At 42.1% G+C, this 19,132-nt stretch overlaps 1 protein-coding gene across 1 annotated transcript; it reads right to left on the minus strand.

Annotated features, from left to right (window-relative positions):
• Positions 1 to 1,326: 1,326 nt before the first annotated feature.
• Positions 1,327 to 16,713, minus strand: LOC130375622 (major histocompatibility complex class I-related gene protein-like). Its single transcript, XM_056582662.1, has 8 exons — positions 16,566 to 16,713; positions 14,457 to 14,723; positions 6,396 to 6,674; positions 4,263 to 4,562; positions 3,774 to 3,872; positions 3,499 to 3,525; positions 3,231 to 3,298; positions 1,327 to 2,944 (listed from the first exon to the last, which is right to left on the minus strand). The coding sequence occupies exons 1-8, from the start codon at positions 16,618 to 16,620 to the stop codon at positions 2,939 to 2,941; spliced, it is 1,101 nt and encodes a 366-aa protein (XP_056438637.1). The 5' UTR covers positions 16,621 to 16,713; the 3' UTR covers positions 1,327 to 2,938.
• Between the last annotated feature and the right edge of the window lie 2,419 nt (positions 16,714 to 19,132).

Below are 19,132 nucleotides of genomic sequence, written 5' to 3' on the forward strand. Positions count from 1 at the left end.
TCTGAAAGAGAAAGTTATGCTGAAGTCTCATGTGACAAGATATATACACACTAGATCCTCTTTTGCCAGGAAACAACGTAGTTGTGGTCTGTGTGTGTGTTTGAGAGAGAGAGAGAGAGGGGGGGGGGGGGGGGGGGGGGAGAGACTTCCCGTTCTGTAAACAGCTGGATGCGTGGCCGTGTGCGACTCCTAACACTATGGACTGTTGAGTAATTTTTTTTTTGCCATGGGCCCCCCCTCTGCCTTGGGCCCCCCCACAACTGTCTCCCTTGTCCCCGCAGTCCGTCGGCCCTGTTCACACGCACACCTTTTTATTCTCTATTAATGACATATCATGATGACACCCGGACACCGCTGGAACAAGTCCAGTTTCTTGTTAACAGGTCAGACGAGTCCGCCCATCTCATGATTCGTTAGTTTACCTGAGTGCCACCAGCGCCTATCTGAATGGTTAGGTGTTCTCAACCAGAAGCTGGGAGCGGCCACACAGAAGGAAAAATAGACGCTGAAACAGACGCTGGGACAAGACTATTTTTTGACACAGACCTATACGTCATACTTCACTGGACGCCAGTGTTGGCAGTTTAGGTGTTATGTCGCTGGTGACGGTGTTGTCTCTTCACCCTGCTCCACCTATAGCGAACACAACACACCACAATGATGATCTCACTTTAGTACACAATAAAATACGATCTGACTTTAATGACAAACCGAATTGAAAGTTAGAGCCAGGGTCAAAGGTTTTTGTTAATATTTACAATACAGTTCATTACAACGCCACATTGTAAAATAATCTTTATAAATGATGACATTTTTTTTATCGTCGTTAAATCAGACACCGTGTGCAGTGACCACAGCCGCCATTTTGCGGTTCTTGACGTCAGGAGACAAGATGGAGGCCGGTGTTGTGGCAGTTTGTACAGTTGGTGCTGTGGTGCTCGTGATCTCTGGCGGGAAGCCATGCAGGCTGCAGCTACCGGGGCTTTCCACAGCCAACACTCAGCACACCATGATGTGACCCAGGCAGCCAATCGGGCCGCCCAGGCAGCCTGTCTCCAAACCAGTCAGTTCAGTCCTGGCCCTTACCTGGCAGCAATCTTGGTGCTACACGTTGGGTGGGGAACTGAATAAGGATTTATACATAAATATTATTTGATCTGCATATAGATCATAACTGTTTTCATGATATTAAAGCTATTTACATTGAGTAAAATTGTGTTCATATTATATATATTCCCAAAAACGGAAAAAAAGTAAAGCTAAATACCTTAATCAAGTTAATCAATGTTTTTGTGAATGTATACGTCATCGCTTCTCAGTTTAGCTACTCAATATAATAATTTTGTATTATCAATTTCAGTATCTTTTTATTCAATTACATATTATTTTAAAACAAATTAGTTTATATTTGTCAATTTAATCCTGAGGATTAACCTAAAACCAAACATCCTTTAATAATAAACCCTATAAACGAAGTATGTAAACTTGTAAACCTAACCTAATGATAAGTACATTAAATATATGTAGGCAATTTTTTTTAAGGTATTTTATTGAAAGATAACCCAAGGATATATGATCCAATTCCCCAAAAAACAAAGAATATGCAACAAAGAGCATTAAGGCTGAAGCAACCTAGCTCGATTTTTGGAGCCTATGTAGCAATGCAATTCTCTAGCTAGCAGAACTCTGAATTCATACAATTTAAGGAGGCACATCGAATTAATCTAATATTGTATTCAAACTTGACGGACTCTCACCGTCCAAAATCTTAATTCAGAATCTTTAAACATTATTTTAAACTAGAGCTGTCAAGCGATTAAAATATTTAATCGTGATTAATCGCATCAATGTCATAGTTAACTCACGATTAATCGCAATTTTTTTTCTATGCTAAATATCCCTTGATTTCTTTTTCCCATAATTCTTCTCATTTTAATTCTCTTATCAACATGGTGAAGTGCATCGGCTTCCCTTGTGCAAATGATTTTTTATTGATAACAACATTGGCATATACTGATCAAAACAGGACGATACAAAAAAAGCCTATAGTGCAATTATTCTTTTTTAAATAAAAGAATTGCGTTAATCGCGCGATAATTTTTTTAACGCCGTTAAAATTGGTTTGCGTTAACACCGTTAATAACGCGTTTATTATAATATTGCTAACGCGCAATATTATATTATTATAATATTATATTAATATCATATATTATAACATATATTAAATAAGTAAAATGTTATAACACGAAGCGGTCGGAACAAAAAGCAAAATTACCATCATTGGGAGGTTGTGTTGCCATGGTTTCAAGGCGTCAGTGAAATATTGTTTGCAGGTTTAATAATAATAATAATAATAAATTTAATTTAGAGGCGCCTAAATTAAATGTTAAACTCACTGGCAATACCGGCAAGTTTGATTAACCCCCCCCCCCCCATATTTATTTTGGAATAGATTCGATTTCCTGTATTCTGGTGCCTTTCGGGGGATGGCCACTACCTATTTACCTACAATTCATTCAGACTCATAGCCTACATCCTGACTTGCAGGGCCTGCACAAGCTTACACTGCATATACAGACATACTTCATGGCCATTCCACCAGCCATTGCTATTTGACCCATTGTTGTTATTCTGATATTGAGACAAATCATGATCACTGTCTTATAGCGTATATTTTTTGTGAGTCTCAATGTCTACTTCAAATGCAGTTAGGATTATGCTTCATTTTGTTTATATGCTACAGGCCGAAAGACTAAATTAATATGTAACTTACTTGCTCCTTTTAAGTATAACATTGCTTGGGGAGTTGTAATTTAGCAAACATAGCATCTTTAGTTAGCTGAAGTCCCAAGCCTGATTGTGATGATTATAGATGACAGTGATCCACTCCATCCTGGTTTAGGAAGAGGAATGTGAGAAGCCTCTTCATGATTTAACTTTAACCCTAAACAGCAAGGAAGCACAAGTCAGGATTAAACATCAAACATTATCACTGTGATGATGTGCTCTTAATAAATTACTATGATGAAGTACTGTTAACATATGATTGTAAATATATTACTGTGAAGAAGTACTGTTAAAATGTGACTAAATGTATTTCTGTGATGGATTATTGTTATTACTTAAGTAATATTAAGTATTACTATTACTGTGATAAAGTAGGCTGCTAATAAAATATAACTGTGAATATATGACTCTGAATAAGTATTGTAAAGTGGTAAAGTACTGACTGTGGTCAGAGGTTGGGCCTCAGGAGCCGGATTCTGCCCCTCAGTGTTCTCAGAGCTGGTGTCAGAACCTGGGAAGTATCAGAATGGGAGGAGGTGAAGTCATGAGCTAGATGTATCTAGATCTATAGAGCTGTATAGTCCAGTGAGCTAGATGTATCTAGGTCTTTAGAGCTGTATAGTCCAGTAAGCTAGACAGTCACAGATGTCACTGATTGGTAGTAGCAATAATCATAAGAACCGAACTGCAGTAAAAACACAATTTACTCACCAACTGGTTTGTGTCGCTGGTCTGAAGCTGAGGATCAAGAGAAATGATTAGTGTTGTAACAGTGGTGAATATCCTGATGCTATTATACTTTCATATTCTTAATGCCACAACATCTCAGTGGACATTGGAGGAGGTTCATCATTCAGAGGTGGAGAGGTTTCTACCACCAGACCACCAGTGTGTGAAGACAACCAATCAGATCGTAGGAAGGGGACAGGAAGTAGGAGCAGGTGGAGATCAGGTGTTTGTCCTCCTGGAGAGTTTGATCCACTCACCGTTCCTCTTCTTGTACAGAAGGACTCCAACAACAGCAGCAGCAGTGAGGAGGAGAACAAGCAACCCAATGATGATGGGGATGGTGAGGCCACTCTTGCCTTGAAGAATAATTCAAAAAATAAAATCAGTCGTGTAATAATAGATGTTGGACAGAGACTCTCTCCCTTCCATCCCTCCATCATTGAACCACATGTCAACGTCACGTGATGCTACACACACGACTAACACAACGTCAGTGTAACTATTCCTCTAGAATCTGTTCTGGAGCTCAGGGTCACTCTGGGAATGATCTGAGCCTAGCCCTATTCATAGAACTCATTTACCCACAATCCACCCTGTTCTGCTGCAGTGAGCTACTCCTGAGAGCTGTGTGTTTACCCAGTAGCTTCAGCAGTGTCCAGGTACACCTGGCAGTGGTTGTGATGAGGTCAGGTGGAGGTGGTGAGACATGTGTTCCCCCCCTCCATCCCCTCCAACACCAGTCTTACCCCAGTTGGTCCTGATGAGGGCGGGGTCCAGGGGGGTGGAGATGTCCTCGATGCCTCTCAGCTGGACCACACACTCGTACCTCCCCCAGTCCTCCTGTGGGACGGCCGTGAGGTTGAGGTCCACGCTGACCTGGAAGGTCCCGTCGTGGTTGGGGAGGACCTCCCCGGGGTCCACCTGCTCATGGAGCTCCTGGCCGTCTCTCCTCCAGAACACCACCACCCTGTCAGGGTAGAAGCCTGTAGCATGGCACACCACTGGGGAGGAGGGGCTCCTCTGGAGCAGAGACACCCGCGGACGCTCTGGAGAGAGAGAGAGGGGGGGGGGGGGGGGGGGAAGAGAGAGAGAGAGAGAGAGAGAGAGAGAGAGAGAGAGAGAGAGGGAGAGGGGGGGGGGGGGGGAGAGAGAGAGAGAGAGAGGGGGGGGGGGGGGGAGAGAGAGAGAGAGAGAGGGGGGGGGGAGAGAGAGAGGGGGGGGAGAGAGAGAGAGGGGGGGAGAGACAGGGAGAGAGAGAGAGAGGGGGGGGAGAGAACAGAGAGAGAGAGGGGAGAGAGAGAAAAAGGAGAGCGAGAGAGGGGGGAGAAAGAGAGAGGAGAAAGAGAGAGAGAGAGAGGTAGGGGAGGGGGAGATAGGGGGGGGAGGGAGAGAGAGAGAGGGGAGGGAGGGAGAGAGAGAGATAGGGGGGGGAGAGAGAGAGGGGTGGGAGGGAGAGAGAGAGATAGGGGGGGGAGAGATAGGGGGGGGGGGAGAGAGAGAGGTGGGGGGGGGAGAGATAGGGGGGGGAGAGATAGGAGGGGGGTGAGTGTGAAAGAGAGCGAGGGGGGGAGAGAGAGGGAGAACAGTGACTCATGGGCCTTTAACACCGCCGCAAAATCGGAGCACGTTCCGGGCTAGTTCGGAGCTAGGGTCAGTGTTTTGGTTTCACACCGCCAGTCACTCCGGCCTCTAAAAACCGGTTAAACTCCAGCCCCAGGATTGAGCTGCTGGAACGAGAACTGCTTTTACGCCGGGGGCAGGGGGCGGGGTTATCATTACCTTCATAAACAGGAAGACCAACGAAGACCGGCATTTTTAAAACACCGAAGTAAACAATGGACGTGAATCCGTGTATGGTTCGTTCTTTGAATATTCCGAGTTAAAACAAAATCAGAAAAAACAATTAACATAGGGCAAAAGGAATAAACAAATAAACGGCATTTTATTTGTGTTTGTGTGTTTTGTGTGTTGGTTTTTTAAACCGGAAACAGAAAAACAAAAACAAAAATAGATACATTTATAGTTATAGGCTACATCAGAAGGCAGAATGCAGCGAAGAAAAAGAGCCAACCACCTCAACCAGCAATAGACTGTCTAATTATATTTAGCCTTAGTTATGGCCGCAGTTGAACCTTATGGTGATTTTATTCATGAACTATTTGACACTGGAAAGACACGACGCGATCAGTACCTTTCTAAAGCAATCTGATGCCCCGAAGTGCTCCGTTATGACGGTGAGGACGTTCTGTGTGGAGCACAACCTTCGAAGAAGAAAACTAGTTTCCGATTTAGTATCAGATCGTCCACTCACAGACTAAGTTGCCGGCTCCCATGGGAAACAATAAAGCTGGCCATTGTAGAATGCGAGAGACTCGATGGAACGTTTGAACCGTCTTTATATGTATTTTTTTTTAATCCGCGTGCCCTTATCCCACCATTCATTGCGGTTTTATCTAAATATCACGCAAACAAAACTAGCAACTGGATTATTCAGTTTTCCAGAAAAATACGGTTTATTCATATATTCCTTTTGCCCTTTCCTTTGCCCTCTGATTTTGTTTTAAATCGGAATATTCAAAGAGCGAACCATACACGGATTGACGTGAAGACGAAATTGTTGTTGTTTTGTTTGAAACTGGCGCGAGGGTTCTTCTTCTTATTGTACAGTTCCGGCAAGGCACGAGGGTTGCTGGGAAAGCGGAGGCGTTTGCAGTGACGTCATGACGTTGCTCACGCCGTTCTTAACTGGGATAAGGCTGGAACCTGTTTGGAACTGGCCCTAGCACCAGCCCGGAACTGGCTCTTGGTTCTTTTTGGTGTGAAAGGCCCATCAGAGACATGAGTCTGTCAACGCCCAGCACCAGGTAATGTGACTCTACCTGTTCTCTGCAGAGTGCTCTTCCCATAGGCCAGGTACTTCTTCAGCCAATCAACACACTGCTTGGTGTAGTAGTTCTTAAATTCGAAATTTTGAGCTCTGTCCTCATCCCATCTCCGTTTGGTGGTGACAGCCTGTTGTCTTGGAGCGACCCAGGTCAGGTGCTCCAGGTCAAACGATAGGAAGTCCTCTCCATCATAACCATACTGGTCATAACCATCAGTAGAATCATCATCATCATCCCACTCACAACCATACATCCTCTGATTTATGTGGGCACCTGAGAGAGAGAGAGAGAGAGAGAGAGAGAGAGAGAGAGAGAGAGAGAGAGAGAGAGAGAGAGAGAGAGAGAGAGAGAGAGAGAGAGAGAGAGAGAGAGAGAGAGAGAGAGAGAGAGAGAGAGAAAAGAGAAGGGTGAGATTAGATGTAATTGATTCTTCATTAACATTAAATACACACAGACGTCACAACACAAACCATATGAGCATTACTATAAGATAACTCATTATGATCAATAAATGAAAGCACAGAGAATAAGAGCAGCCAGAGTCTTTGGACGGATGTGCCTCTGCCTCAGGTGACCCGCGGGCCGTTTGACACGGAGCCTCTTCAGAACACACCCCTACACTACCCTACATACAAATACTACTACACTGAGTACTGCTACACTGAGTACTGCTACACTGAGTACTGCTACACTGAGTACTGCTACACTGAGTACTGCTACAATGAGTACTGCTACAATGAGAACTGCTACACTGAGTACTGCTACACTGAGTACTGCTACACTGAGTACTGCTACAATGAGTACTGCTACACTGAGTACTGCTACCCTGAGTACTGCTACCCTGAGTACTGCTACACTGAGTACTGCTACACTGAGTACTGCTACACTGAGTACTGCTACACAGAGTACTGCTACACTGAGTACTACTACACTGAGTACTGCTACAGAGTACTGCTACACTGAGTACTGCTACAATGAGTACTGCTACACTGAGTACTGCTACACTGAGTACTGCTACTACACTGAGTATACTGCTACACTGAGTACTGCTACACTGAGTACTGCTACAATGAGTACTGCTACACTGAGTACTGCTACACTGAGTACTGCTACACTGAGTACTGCTACACCGAGTATTACTACACTGAGTACTGCTACACTGAGTACTGCTACACTGAGTACTGCTACACTGAGTACTGCTACACTGAGTAATACTACACTGAGTACTGCTACACTGAGTACTGCTACTACACTGAGTATACTGCTACACTGAGTACTGCTACACTGAGTACTGCTACACTGAGTACTGCTACACTGAGTACTGCTACACTGAGTACTACTACACTGAGTACTGCTACACTGAGTACTGCTACACTGAGTACTGCGACTGTGGCTGTGGGGTCAAGGGGCCGCTGGGCCCAGCTACCACTAGTGGCCCTCTTCTCTCTTGGCTCATGATAGGCCTCTGATCTTTGTAAGCCCCAAACTAAACATCACATTGTCTGGGGCCTTCGCCGATCGGGGGGGGGGGGCTATCATGGGCCTATCATTAGTGCAGCTCATGATAGACCCCCGATCGGCGGAGGCCCTGGGGCTTCAGCCCAGGCAAGACCGGGCATTAAGGCGGCCCTGGGGTGTGTGTGTGTGTGTGTGTGTGTGTGTGTGTGTGTGTGTGTGTGTGTGTGTGTGTGTGTGTGTGTGTGTGTGTGTGTGTGTGTGTGTGTGTGTGTGTTTAGGAGTATGGTGAATCTTTATCCTGGGGTTGAATGATGCAGTGGTTCCCCTATATGCACCTAGAAATAGCGGTCACCTGAAATATGACCGCCACTGCTGAATTTATTTTCTTTAACTAGAGAACGGAGGAACTTCCGCAGATTCGGAGTTTGCGGTTCAATAGATCATCAGTGAAACATCGTTTCGACACAATTGAGTGTAGTAACCTAGAGAACCAGCTACAACATTGTTTTCATCCAAACGAGCCGTCTTTAGCGAACGGTGAATTGCATTGGCTTCTACGAGCAGTCGGCTTTCAACCACGAGCTTAGGGGCCGTCTGCAAAGTGCAAAACTGAATTGCATTGTCTTCTACGAGCAGTCGGCTTTCATCCGCGAGCTTAGGGACCGTCTGCAAAGTGCAAAACTGAAAACGACCACAATGGTCAAATTTCAATAGCGTCGCCATTATTGACTCCAGAGCCCCAAAACTTGTTCCATAGAGGCATGGCCTCTTCATGGTCCAACTATAACCTTTAATTTTGAAAAATATATCTCTATTTTTAAGATTTTTTATTTAGGAACAATTTCAATAGCGTTGCCATCAGTGGCGAACTAGACCTTTTTGAAAAAGAAGTTGCCTTAGCCCACCCTATCGTTTCGTCCTTAAATCTAATATTCTACCGGGTTTTTTTACACAACCAATGAGAGGATGGATGCTGTACACTAATGAACAGGCTCAAATGGGCTAGTGAAATCGAGCACAACCTTCCTTCAGGAATCTCTAACCTCGGATTGGTGGGTGGGCGTCTCCTGTTACTCGGCAGCTCGAGCGCACCTAACATAGTTTCTGCTGTTTTGTCTGTCGAAGAGGCTAGCTAGTCTTTATCAGAAAATCCACGATTTCCAGCTGTGTATAACATGACCTGGAAATAATAATACTATAATTTTAAAACCTTGACATAATCTGTCAGATGTCTATTAAATGACAGTTGACCACAAGACGATTCTATATATGCCTCTTCTTGAATTGCTTCATGTTTTAGTCGGCAGAGCCTTGTAATGCTGCGTAGCATGATAAGCATGATTAGGTGCGAGGAGCAGAAAAATATCAACTGTATATTGATATGGGTGCTAATTTTCCTGTTGAAAAAAATGCTGGCATTAGTTTATCAGCTGAGGGCATATTCATTGCCACAACAACGTGAGCTAATCAACAAGTACCACATGTTCTAATACTATGAGACTCAGGCAAACGCCCTCAGCTGATTAAAAGTGTCAGGGGGGGCGCGAGCGGCAGAGGGGACTTAGTGTCTTATGTATTTATTTATTTATTTGAATAGGTTACTTATTTTATTTTAAATAAACATAATACCAAGGGTCAGAAGTTTTACAAGAATTTTGATCTTACAAAGTCATGACAGAGGGACTTGGTGTCTTTATTCATGCTTGAAAGATGAACATATATTATTTTTTTTGAAAGGGAATAAGCTGATGAAGCTGACAAGTGACCAATGTTTATTTTTTAAAAATATTATAATTAAATGCAAACCCCAGTGAATCATTTGCTCTTGTTTCTCTGTTTTGAGATTCACACAGACTTAGCAGTCTTGTTTAAATTTTACAAATTGAGTTAATAAACTGAAGTTGGAAATAGTTTTAAGTTGTTGCAGATGTTATCTCCGTTCATTTTATTAATCTAAATAAATAAATATTAGCAGGTTCTCAATAGTAGGCTATTTCAATTCAGGGAGGGTGTGATAAAATGTCTGTCTCCTAGGGGGCGAATGAAAGAAAAATGATTGAGAACCACTGGTCTAGAACATGTTGTACTTGTTGATTAGCTCACGTTGTTATGGCAATGAAAACGCCCTCAGCTGATAAAATAATGCCAGCAGTTATTTTTAAACTGAAAATTAGCACCCTTTTTTTTTGCTTCAGAACAACAAGATTTTTTGGCATCCGAAGTTTTGTAAAAATGTATGGGTCCCTGAAGGTGAGACAACATAGTTTAGTGCTCCCGAAATAGTGGTCTGTTTCTCATAGTATTCGACTAGTAGTACTAGTTGATTTTTTTGCATCAGAAGTTTTATAAAAATGTATGTTGATACAATTTATAAATTGTATGGGTCCATGAAAGTGAGGCGACATCATGTTGTACCAATGTGTTTCAGTAACATATTCAGGAAAATATGGTAATTTTTGAGTGAAACTTACACAAAATAAATTTAATATACCTCAATTTTGTTATTCGATTTCACAAACATTGATTATTCCTTCATCCAAACAGTCTTTTTTCATTTCATCACTTTACTGGTTCAGAACTGCATTATTTAGCTGACACTGCCAGCTATCGGCTTAGACATACAACAGCATAGTAACTAGGGATGGGCATAATTAATCGATGCTCGATAATCGATCGTTAAGAAATGCGTCGATCAATTTATATTGTTATCGATCAAAAGGACGTTGTGTTGCATACTGTGAGTCTTGAAGCATTTAATTGAATATCACTATGTGGGAGAAATACCACCCTGCCGACTGGTGGAAAGTGAATGGAAGAAGGTTCCTGTCAAAGTTAGCGCGACAATACCTCTGCATCCCCGCAACTTCGGTCCCGTCAGAGCGGGTGTTTTCTGCTGCTGGACTGACAGTTACAAGGCTGCGTTCGCATCTGACCCGCGAGCTTGTTAACATGCTTATATTCCTAAATAAAAATATGTAGGCTGGAGTTATGCTATGGACAGTAGGGACAGTCACCACCGTATGTGAGTCGCTCTTTTTTTTTCTTAATGTGTTGTCTCTCGCTCCGCTTTTCTTTCGGCTTGGTGCCTCTTGGAGTCGTTACATTTTGCCAAAACTGTGATATTTTAGCAACAAGTTCAGCCTTATATATGTTCAATAAGGTAATGCTTTTAGATAGACTAGTTCATGCAATTGTTTGTAAATGGGTGGCTCATCTTTTTGTTGCGAGCCTTTTCCGCGCGCCGGCTGCAGCCTATAGGCATTATATGTCGGCCTTTTCCCCCCCGTTTTTTCAAAACAGTTATACCGTTTAATGCCCACTTTTAGCCTACTGCCTTTGTTTGATTATTGTTGTCCGATAAGTTGGCTACTTATTGTAATTGGAATAGGCTACAGATTTAGTCTTGTTGAATCGTTTCCAAACCTTTAAGAGCGCCTGTAGGCGCATTGTTCGGACTTTACGAGCGCCGCATAGGCCTATAACCTATAATGCCTGTATTTATTATTTTAAAACTGTTAAACAGTTGTAGGTCTTCAAGTTAACAGTATTGTATTAATGTTGGCCCATACATTATTGTTGGAATAAAGATTTCATTGATAAAAACATGCTGCATTTTCTACCAACGGGAATTTCAATATAGCCTAGAAAAAAGTTAATGATTAATCGATAATTGATCGATAACTCTAGCGATGCTCGATCAAGGAAATTTCTTCAAATGCCCATCCCTAATAGTAACTAAGAAAATAAAGGTTGTGGAAAAAAAAGAAATCTTGCACAGGCAGGGCTCCAGAGTGCGACCTATTAGGTCGCATATGCGACCTAATTTCTTAAGGTGCGAGTTAAAATTGACTGAGGTCGCTCCGGTGCTACTTGCAGGAGGACGATTGAAAAAATAAATCTTTTTTTTTTTTTTCTTTCTCTCCCCACTCCCGCGGTTGTGGTTGATAATAAAATCGTACTTTCTGGCTCATTCCTACGAGTCCACTACTCTCTCTCGCTCCCTGTCTCCCCATTGCGATCCATTGCACCCCTACTGTTGTTGGTGGTGGGGGAGAAGGGTTAGCAGAGGAAGCGACAAGAATCTCAGATTCTTCTTCTGAAGACGACAGTGACAGTTTGGCGAAAAAGGATCTACACAATTCAAAGTTCAGTCATTACTAGCGGTGTGACGAGATCTCGTGCCACGAGATCTCGCGAGATTAAACTCGACGATATTACCCGTCGGGTTAAAAATCGGTCTTGCGAGATTTGTGAGCTATCCAGACTTCTATTTGTGGCCAGTAGGGGCAGTAATGCGCCTTTGCTACGTCTAGACTGCCAGAACCTAACGTAGGAGAAGGAAAAGAAGAAGAGGAGGAGAAGGAGGGGAAGCAGGGGAAGCAGCCATAGGCAATAGACATCTTATAGGTAGACGGAGCATTGGCTGCTGGGACGCGAGAAATACGGCCGCCATCTTGGAGTGGTCAACCGGGAGCAGCAACAGCAGCAGAAACAGGATGCCGGGCTGTTGTTCAGCGTATTCCTGCTCAAATCGGCGGACCATCCACAATAGGAATCGGGGGATTACTTTTCACAAGCAAGATTTAACATTACCGTACTATTGGTATAATTAGTATTGAATAATAAAACACGCCAAACCATGTGGCCTTTATCATAGCTACACGTATGACAAAAAACCGCATGAAAATCAGTGGTATTCAGTGAGGTATGATTAATTAAATGCGCTGACAGTTCATTGCTCCAGCCAAACGGATTACACTGAGTGGAGCGGATGACCACTCCAAGATGGTGGCCCCGCGTCTCGCCAGCGCCAGTAGGCGGTAGCATTCGATGCTCCGTCTATCATATAAGATGTCTATGGCCATAGGCAGCCAGAATGACGTCGGAAAATACCCGTATTACCGTCGAAGATGCCCCCGCCACTTTTAAATCATTTGTTTGGCAGCATTTTGGGTACCCGGCGGAAATGATGAATGGCAGTATAGTGACTGATGAGACACGGACAATACCAAGTTGTCAGTGACATACTTGTTGGTCAGACTCTGATGCACTATTTGCACTCTGTATTGACGGAGTAGAACTTTGATTTGGTTTTGCACATAATATTGTTTGCATTTGAAAAAAAGAGAATTATTTAATTTTATTTTACTTCAACTTTTATAAATTGTAGTTTTAGTTTCAATTTCATGCATGTAAAGAGTTATAATAAAACATTTCAAAATGCATGTGTAACTCGGTTAAATAAAAGTCTGTTGGTCCAGTCCTATATTTTGTCATTGTAGTTTTCTTAAAATCTCGTCTCGTCTCGTTCTCGTGAACCGAATATCGTGTCTCGTCTCGTCTCGTGAGCTGAGTGTATCGTCACACCCCTAGTCATTACAATTACACAATGAAAGCCAAAAGCACAAGACGTGCAGGGGCCGCTGCATCACACGAAGCTCCCAGCCCCTCCCCACCTCATTTAATTGGATAGATGAGAGCAATCGCTCGGCGGAGAATGAAGAAATGATCATCAAGTTTAACACCGCCTACAACATCACGAAAGAGGAACTCCCATTCACAAAAATATATATATGGTGCTACCTAATTTGTTTTGGTGCTACTAAATGAAAAGCTAGGTGGCACCAATGATACCTGTGAAAAAGTTAGACTGGAGCCCTGTGCACAGGACTTTATATACTTCATATACCCCTGTGGCTGCCTGGGGTTGAGCACCCCCAAAAGTCAGAACCTAGACTCGCCCCTGGTTGCCATTATTGACTCTAGATCCCTGAAACGTTTTCCATATGCATGGGCTCTTTATGGTCTTACTGCAACCTTATGTTTTGAAAAATATATCTCTACTTATTTCTAAGAAATTTCTTTTTAGCAAAAATGTCAATATACCATTTTATTTTTTTACCAACATTTTCAGTTGACTCTAGGGCCCCAAAACTTGTTCAATAGAGGCATGGCCTCTTTATGCTCCTACTACAACCTTTGTGATGGGGAGAGGGGAGGGAGTGGGAAGATGCATTGGTTTGAGGCACAGACCTTTTCGATTGCTGTAGTATTTAGGTTACGGGATTTTAATGTATAGGGGGGTTGTTGATATAAATATTTTTTGTTCAATAAATGTAAATAATGTTTTTAGAATAGATAGAATAGAATAGAATAGAAAGCCTTTTATTGTCATTGCACGAGTGAAGTACAACGAAATTTTTAGTAAGCTTTCCCAATTGGTGCATTCGAGAAAATAAATAATATATAAATAGAACAAGAACAACAGTATACCAAATAGAAATGTAAATAATGTAAAATAAATTAAATAATATATATAATTATAATATAATAATTATATAAATAATTTAAAGATTATACTTGTAATATGTTCAATCTCTCCTTATTTCCCCTGCTCATTAATGTGCACAAATGTACTGTATGTATGTTGCCAGTAGACACATAGAAACCTCCCGGCAGGGTGCGCTTTGCGAGCACAAAAAAAAATGTGCGTGCGAAAAACATAACATTTCACCTCCGCTGGTGCAACTCCATCCTAGGGGAAACACTGTGATGAATATCTCCATGTGAGAGGTCAGACAGTAGATATAAACGTACCTCCTGTCTGGTTAAAGCGCTGCTTGGCAATCCCAATGTTGGCTTTGAAGGCCTGCTGGGAATCCTGAAAGATTCCAGTTTGCCCCTCCAGGTAGTCGGGGTGATCTCTGGTGTACCGCTCCATCCAGTCCTGTTTGGGTACGACTCTCTTACTGACGCTGTCATAGTGAAGCATCTGAACTCCATCCACCATCCCAACAACAACAAACTCTGGGAAGGCTGTGAGTCCAGACGACCCCGTGAGGAAATACTGCATAGAGTGATGCACTGTAGACAGACAGACAGACAGGTTAATACGGTACATCACTGTAGACAGACAGACAGACAGGTTAATACGGTACATCACTGTAGACAGACAGACAGACAGGTTAATACGGTACATCACTGTAGACAGACAGACAGACAGACAGGTTAATACGGTACATCACTGTAGACAGACAGACAGACAGGTTAATACGGTACATCACTGTAGACAGACAGCTCACTGTAGCCCACAGCGCTGGCTGTCCAGACCATTATATATATTAACTAGATGCCCTACGGCGGCGTCTAGAACGTCACCATAGGCCGCTATCTTACCACAGTAAAGCTTTCTGGTGGAATCTGTTGTAGCGGACGTAAATCAGTGATCTGCACAAACGCTAATACTCTTATCTCGCTGAAATCTTGACGGATTTACAAACGGTTTGGTTTCTTACAAAACGTTATTAATGTGGTTATAATTCTGGATGATTGAACATGTTTAAATTGCAGCTTTTCTCTTCGAAAAACTACTTAATCGTGCAACTTAGTTGTTTATCACGGGTAGGCTACTATCTACCCAGTAATTTTACATCGATGGGAGATGCAGAATTGCTATTTTCAATATAATTTAAGTTGAACATGATTAAACTGAAAAAAATAATGCGGTGTCACGCGTGCGCCGATGATGCCCCAAATACAAATGTTGACAATAATTAATATATCTGGGTGCATTTCTCACTTTTTTAAGGTTTCAAACCTATGGTGTCAGCATGCCTTCAGTGTGTCTTGAACAGCCACAAAGGTTGCACATATAATTATATTAATATTTTATCGTATTTGTCTAAATGCATACTTGACTGTAGATAGATTGGAGTGAAGTTACCAACACAATAGATTGCTGAGTTTTAGTAGCCCATGTATTGATTTTACATAAATAACATGAATACCTTGTGCATGTATGTATTTATTGCACCTATCTGTTCTGTTTAATGTTCATATGAAAACACATGGTTATAATTACATAAATAAATACATCTCTGTACAGGATGGGGATTTCAACATGCAGCCTTTCTTGATGTATATTTGTAAAGGGAAATCTTGTACCTATTTTAGAACATTATTCTATTTTTCTTAGAACCTGTGGTTAGTTAAAAAGTACATGAATCACTACCAACACAATGTTGTTGGTGAGCAGCTTACAGTGGTAAGATGGCCGCCAGTGGTGACGTTCGACTCCATTGGCCAGCACCGCGGACGAGGCATCTAGTTAATATATATCCTATCTATGGTCCAGACCCTCAACTACAACACAACCTGCTGCCTCTAATCACTCATGCTGACATGAATAATAAAATAATAATTAATAATAGAATAATGTAATTGATTGATTGAATAATGTATTGATAACAATGTTAATAATTATATTATTGTGTGTCTGCGTGTGTCTATGCGTTTGTGCGCGTGCGTGATGATTCTCCGCGAACGTTGAAAAGTTAACAACATGATATCTGAATGTTAATACAACATCTAGGATTAAAAGTAGAATTATAGAAGACATCGGATTCCCTCCAAACTGAAGGTTAATGTTTGGTTGTGATAATACTAGATTGTACATTTAGGAACAACGTCATCAAACTAGTGCGCTGGTTTCGTTTTCACAGTTCGAACCAAAAATAAATGTTCTTATATTAGCTCAAATATTCACAGTAAAAGATGAATCATGTTGTGGATTAATTGAACTCATTAGAGAGGATAATCAAACACTTTTCAAACGAATTACGGAATCTAATCATCGACTCTTGAGGGACCATAACCGAACCTTTTGGAAAGATAGTTTTGAACAGTAAAAACTTGAGTCAGTCTTACCTGAGGACACACCGTGACCAAAGACCAACAGCAGCAGCCCTATTAGCGCCTTCATATCGATGTATTCAGAAGAACAGCTCGATGAGATTATCCATAGAGACGTGACTCCGACTCGAGCATCAGACGTACTGACCAGGAAACCTGAACAAGAGACGGATCACGAGGAAGAGGCCGGTCTGGACCAATAGTAATTCAATACGGCTGCGACGTCATTGGTTACCAGGAGAACGGAAAGTGAAACTAAGTGTTTTGCGTGCGTTTGTGTGTTTTTATTGGCTTGTGTGTGTGTGTGTGTGTGTGTGTGTGTGTGTGTGTGTGTGTGTGTGTGTGTGTGTGTGTGTGTGTGTGTGTGTGTGTGTGTGTGTGTGTGTGTGTGTGTGTGTGTGTGTGATCCACAGTCCTGACCAGCGTTAGTGTGACTAGAGTTCATATTTCTTATGATCTTCCTCCACTAGCGTCCTGATATCAGATGTCTTATGCTGACATGCAAAACACACACAGACACATGCAACACACATCTACACACACAGACCCAAGCACTCATAAACACCCCCCCCCCCCACACACACACACACACACACACACACACACACACACACACACACACACACACACACACACACACACACACACACACACACACACACACACACACGCGAATACTAATTTTGTGTCTGCTGCTGCTGAAGGAGGAAATACCCTCAGTTCCTCTGAACAACACAGCAGAACAGCAGAACTCGCCTGCTGGCCGGAGCTCCTTCAGATGTTATGACACAGAGGTCAACTTTCAACACATCATGTTCAATCATTGATTCTGTGATCCAAAAAGTCAAAATGGAATATAGATGCAATATAACTTTAAAACATTGTCAACAATATTTTCTGTGGTGATTTTACAGTTTAATTCTAGTACACTCTACAAGGTGAACGCATTGTGTGGTACAGCTCGAACATGTGCTGAGAAGACCATCAGCACCACAGCGCCCCGTGTGGCCACATCGACCCAGTACTGGAACTAGTTGATAGGAAATCACATGACGTTGACATTTGAATCTGTGTGTGTGTGTGTGTGTGTGTGTGTGTGTGTGTGTGTGTAGGTGTGTGTGTGTGTGAGTCATACTTGCCAACCTTGAGACTTCGAAAATAGGGAGAATTCCCAAAATAAAGCGGGGGAATGCGGGTCCCCCCCCCAGAAAATTTTAGCTTTAAAGACATTGTTTCCCGCATTCTGGTGACTTTAAAATAATAAAACCAACAAAAAAATGGATACGTCAATTTTATATTGAATACTTTCATTTAATTTACATTTCATGTCATTACATTTCATATTATTATTACATATCAATATAATTCATATCATTACATTTTCTATTATTATTACATATTGTTACATTTCATATTATGACATTTCATATTATTACATTTCATATTATTACATATGAATAGATTTCATTTCATTACATTTTACTGACGCTTTTATCTTAGCAACTTCCAATAAGTCTTATGTTATCACGCAAATACACTAGCTTCTAATAAACAAAACTACCAAGTAGGCTACTACATCATACAAGTGCTACATGTAGGTTAACTCTTACCATCACTGCAAATGGGCTGTGAAATAATTAGCCCATTCCATGTACGCATAGTAAATAGAAAGCTTGGAACATTATCCTTACATGGATTGTTTTTATCATTTTCATTACGAAAAAATAAATGTTTATATGTTTCTAAGGGTATGTTAATGGCTTACCTTTCACTATCTGTGCGGCTTTGGTCCTCCCACAGGCATACTTCTTTGCTACATCCGAGTCAGGAAACATGTCCCTTACTGACTTATTTATTTCGTCAGTAAAGCTCAGAGGAATATTATTCTTTGCCACCAACATTGCCATTTTTGTTTCGGCATATATGACTGCATCTGGTCTCCCTTTCCCCAGCAAACCAGCGATGCTTGGCTGAGACTCTGAAGCAGCTACTGCCTTCTTATGTTTGTCTGTATTGGCATGGTGTTTTATATCCGTCCGACCGCCGTGCACGGTGCTCCACGGAAAAATCTACCGGGCAAACTTTAAAAAGGGCATAGCCAGTACCTTTAAACCTTGTAGTAAGAAAAGCAAACTCCAATTTCCATTCTTGATTGAATTTACAAGTGTATTTTTTGCCTTTTCGGCTCCATTCTCTTCTTCTGTGTTGTCTTTTTAAATAGAGTCTGAGGTTTATTCACGAGCGCGGGTAGAATAACAGAAGAAAGAATACTCGAGTAGCGTCAGAGAGACGTCTCTGATTGGTCGAGCCCGCTGTTACCACGGAGCAGCGGCAAACGTCTCCGTGGTAACAGCGGGCTCGCTCAACCAACATCCTTTTCCGAAGAACAGGTTGTGGTGATGATAACGAAAGTGGGGGGAAAGGGAGACATGAAATCTTGTCAGAAATCAGGAGAATTGCGGGAGATTTTTAACCGCGGGAAGAAAACGGGAGAGGATAGTGAATATCGGGAGTCTCCCGGGAAAATCGGGAGGGGTTGGCAAGTATGGTGTGAGTGTGTACGTGTGGCTGTGCGTGTGGCT

The sequence above is a fragment of the Gadus chalcogrammus genome, chromosome 22, assembly GCF_026213295.1.
Source record: "Gadus chalcogrammus isolate NIFS_2021 chromosome 22, NIFS_Gcha_1.0, whole genome shotgun sequence".
NCBI classification, from domain to species: Eukaryota; Metazoa; Chordata; class Actinopteri; order Gadiformes; family Gadidae; genus Gadus; species Gadus chalcogrammus.